General features: G+C 40.9%; 1 protein-coding gene across 1 annotated transcript in view; it reads right to left on the bottom strand.

Moving 5' to 3' along the window:
* Positions 1-561: 561 nt before the first annotated feature.
* Positions 562-4,787, bottom strand: part of LOC139119428 (protein FAM43A-like) — a 4,255-nt gene continuing 29 nt past the window's right edge. Inside the window, exon 1 of the mRNA XM_070683238.1 lies at positions 562-4,787. This exon is cut by the window's right edge and continues 29 nt beyond it. Within this exon, the coding sequence (XP_070539339.1) occupies positions 3,652-4,461 (810 nt within the window). The 5' untranslated portion in view covers positions 4,462-4,787 and the 3' untranslated portion in view covers positions 562-3,651.

Here is a 4,787-nt window from a genome sequence, read left to right as displayed (position 1 = left end):
CACATACATACATACATACATACATACATACATACATACATACATACATACATACATACAAAAAATATCCATACATACACATATACATACTTGTTATGTACAACGACCGTTTATAGGCTTCCCCTCTGTGACACGTTACAGCGTGTTGAAACGGGAAGTGTCTACTTTTGAGTTTTATTGTAAATGATAGCCATATTGTTATGGAGAAGGAACTCGAGGTCGCAGGCATCAACATGTAGACACAATAAGACACGGTGCAATTACTCATTGTTCACGTTTGTACACAAGGCCTGTGCTACCTTAGAGCACGACCATGGCGGAGAATACGTCACTTTGCGTTCTCTATTAAACCACTATCTAGTAATGAGGTGCCGTTCACTTCTACGGATGCCACTAGACCACATTTCTCCCCGGCCATGAATATCATCCAATGCACACAAGTCAGCTTTGCAACACAATTGACATTCATCATAATGTCGCTCGTTTGAACCGGGAAACATGACACGCTTGAATACTGAATGTCATACGGCCATCTGCCAAAATAGCTGAAACCAGAAACCGTTTCTTTTTTAATCACTTTATTACAAAAGCGGGTTTCACAACGTGATGTAAATATCTTCCATCAATCGAATCGGACAAGACGGTGATTGATAAACTTAATCGGGCTCAAGATGCAACTTAACAGAAATATTTGAACAGTATCGCAACCAAAGTTTGTCTGTCACATGTAGCCGCTTGATTTCCCCTGTCATTTTGTCCCCTGCGAGAAGTATCCGCACACTGATAGTTGTAGTCTGTTCGATGTAACATTTCGTCCTGAATTTTCACTCTCTAAAGCGTGACGAAATACCAGGTATTTGAAGTTGAATTTGCCATCATATGCATACAATTGATGATGCACAGTGAATTAAGTCTTAAATATTCACCTGCCGACTACTGAGACACATGTAAAAAATACAAGACCAGATTGACAGAAATAACAAAAAACCTTAACGGCTGATACGATATTTTCATGACCTCAACATTACCTAACAATATAATCAGGTATTTTATGGACATCTGGTATTAAAACTTCATACAAACTTTACCTTGAAATACATTCATGTAGCATTTGCAAATCAGTTCAGAATTCGATGAACTTTTTCGTCGGCTTTCAAAAATGTCCATTCAAAGTGGTTGATTCACATCATCAGAAACACCCGGATGTGTGAGGCCATGAAAATGGACGATTTGACAACATATCAGCGAATTAAAAACACCCAACATGAACCTACTAAATATTCCTGACAAGTCACATTCAATGGGGCATCAAGATTGTACACTCACAACTTTTGATAATGATAGTGCATGCGGAAGTTTAAATTAAATGGTCAGGTATGTGATCTCCGTTAACAACACCCACCTATTCATTTCCAATCTCTGCCAGTCTTTTGTGTCTGTCAGTAGTTAAAACACATGTGCTATAATTTCCGTCTATAGAAATGAATTACTTTATATCTTTTGTGTTCAATATCAGAAAACGGTGACTTTTTATTGATATTATTATTTTCTCATTTGACCCAAATTTAGAAACTAATCTGCAAAAATACCAAAGAAAATAAATTGAAATATGAGAGTGGGTGTCGAACTGTGAAACGGCTACTATAAATGGTACTTACGGTGTTCAATTATTAGGATACGAAAATGAATCATTATTCAAGGTGTGCGCCTTTCAGATAAAACTTTCTACATTTGCATCTTATCGGAAAAATTCGGAAATTCAGCTGAACGGAGAAATAATCCTCGTTAAACTTTGTAGTTGTAAATATATGGGGACAATGCCTATATACAGGTATTTTCGCAGGAAAACATCATTTCAAGAAATTGATTGGTTGTCACGGTTACTTATCAATACCTGTTGACTACACGCACGAGTCGTTTTGTAACTGACATTGTTGTGAGTCAATTTCTGGTTTGTGCATTTAACCTGCATGTAGTGTCTGCGTAACGACTTCCCTAATGAATATTCATGAGTGTGGTAAATTCTCTTCATCCTTTGTGAAACAAATGTGTTAAATAAAATATCGCTGTCCCTGTTTTTTTGTAAAAAAAGGAGTACAGGAAAGATATCTGCTTCTTAACCAAAATTGATCCGAAATCTATCTTTCCTGGGATCACATCCCATATAGTATTTCTATTTCACACGATGGTGACCCAATTAGCAATATATGGGGTACGATACACTGAAAATCAATAGCATACCGCTTCTTAAAATCAGTCACTTACCCAATTTAAATTGTTACAGTACAACATAAGTGCCAAAAACTGAGCTTCTCGGAAGTGTAATATATTCCTCGTCACAACGACGTTGCGACTCAACAAAATTTTCTCTGTCTGGTCATTACGACATTGCTACATAACTGAAACTTCGAAAAGTCGTGTAATGTGAAATACGATATTGTATGTTTATCAAATGCCTTAAATATCCTCAGAAATAATTGATTTTGCCTCTAAATTACAACGTTTTTATATTTGTTGTCCGAAAAAATGACTGCAGACATCAAACGTCGTAATGGTTTTACATTACACAAGCATAAAGTGAGGCTTCAATTATCTAACATCGGTACACTGTATTCTTTGTTTGTAAAACCTCAAATAGCATGGAGTCGTGACTGATACAAATGTTCAGAAGTGATGGTAGCGAAACGATCACTTGGTCATCACAATGTTCTGAAAACGAAGTCTCTCCAACACGTGTTCAATTTCACATTAGAAATCATCGCTGGGATTCGAATGTTCACAGAATATGCTGTGCCATGAATGTGCAACTCGAGTGATTGTCTCTTCGCGTCGCGAAACCATTGCCCGCGTTAACTGTTTCGATACTGGTCTGAGAAACGGCACCTACCTTCCTGACAGCGCCTTGCAAACCCTCACACACAAGATGTGTGGCTTCAGCGACTTTATTCCCGCTGAAATGAATTTTCTGTACTGTTGTTCGTTGGTAAATGGCATAGGTCCCAATTTGGCTGTGTCCATGACGTCATGTAACACACTGTATCAACATCATAAGCACACAGCTCGATGATTTATTGCTGCCAGGATGTACCATGGAGCTTCAATGCTGTACTACTATCCGCAATAACATGTGAAATTGTTTCACCGCACCATGCAGCACGCTCGCAATGTCATAGCAACGTAGAACGCGCGTTCCGTAAAGCTCAGATTATGAACAAATATATGGCTTCTTTCCAAACAGGTTCCGTAATGAAATGAGGTTTTGAAATGGAAACACGAGGCAACAGCGACAACAAAGTCAGACTACAATATTTACATTTAAATGGACAATCGACTTTGTTTTGAATATTATTTGACTCGGTACACGTATGTGCGTATGACTTACATAACATGAACTAAATGAGAGTTTATTCTGCCATACAAAAACAGACCTTGTAAATCAACAGTATTGGTGACCCTTTAACAGACAGCAGGCGTTGAATCTGAAAATAGCACTTTTGAATTGAAATAATAAAAGTTAGAAGTGACGGCTCTTGTACAAACCACTATAGAGTCTGACATACAGCGATATTTCAGTGCGCTTAAAAACCACCTGTTCGATTCTCACCGTAGACATAGAGGCTCCTGGGACATAAGCTTTAATCTATAGGTCAACTACGTCGCAATGGACTTGGCACGTTCATAGGCGTCTCCGTTCAGCAGTTCAGTAACAGCAGTGTCCCGCTGAAGTTCCCCCACATCGTTACCGATACCAATGTCAGCAACTCTGTCGGCCATTTTGTCGAGCTCCATGTCGTCACGTGCCTTCTGTCCCTCCTCCTCCTCCTCTTCTTCTTCCTCCTCTCGGATCCGGTCTTCTCTTATCGCTCCCAGCCTCGGTGCGCTTCTGGTGCGATCCAGCGGAGGGCGGAATTTCGACGTCCCATTCAGGATTCTACGTTGTGGCAGTGCTGGTTTGTACGGGTCTTTCCTCTGGCCCATGTCTCTCCGTTCACGATCTCTTCGCTCTCTTTTGAAGTCAACAAAGGAGATCCTAAAAACTTGGTATAAACACAGCGCCATGGCCTTTGCCTTCTCGGTCTTATTGCAAAGAACAGCATGACACCGTAACTCTACGGCCTTTCTCTTCAACTCATGTCGATAAACCCAGGCGAATATTTTCTGGTTGTTGCGATCAGCCACGCAATACGACATTCGATGTAACAAGTAAAACTGAGCCGCCGGTCCCTTACTCAGTCTTTCAACAAAGTCCAGCCTCAACCCCCGAGGCGTGATCGTTATTTTCACTTTCCTTGAATGTTTACCTTGCTTCGACTTCTGCCAAATTTTGGACACTGGCTCGTCGCAACAGCCTTCCCCTTTCGACTGTAGGGTCGGAGCATTGCCCAGGTAGTTAACCACGTACGTCGGGTCCTCTCCCATGATCGTTAGTTGCTGCTTTTTGCGTTTAAATATGTTTATCATGGCTGTTGTCTTTTTTGGTACCGCTATAACAAGCCTCGCTGCTACCGTGTCTTTTTTAAGCAACGCGTCAGTTCTATTGTGAATAGACTGCGGCAACTGATTCTTAATAGCGCGACTGCTGACGTTGCTCACTGGACCGCGGTATACGTATAGTTAGTTCCTCTCCGAGCGGCCCCGTGGATCCCCGAATCAGCCCAGTCACGATTCTGTATCCGCTCCGATCATGTTATATCCGTGTCCGATCAGACGCTTCATGATGACCGGTGACCGTCACTTAACTTGGTTCCGCGATAGAGCAATCGTTGGCGAGGTTGACGCTGGCTCGC

The sequence above is a fragment of the Ptychodera flava genome, chromosome 19 (assembly GCF_041260155.1).
Source record: "Ptychodera flava strain L36383 chromosome 19, AS_Pfla_20210202, whole genome shotgun sequence".
Lineage (NCBI taxonomy): Eukaryota > Metazoa > Hemichordata > Enteropneusta > Ptychoderidae > Ptychodera > Ptychodera flava.
This window is presented reverse-complemented; position numbering and strand designations above follow the sequence as displayed.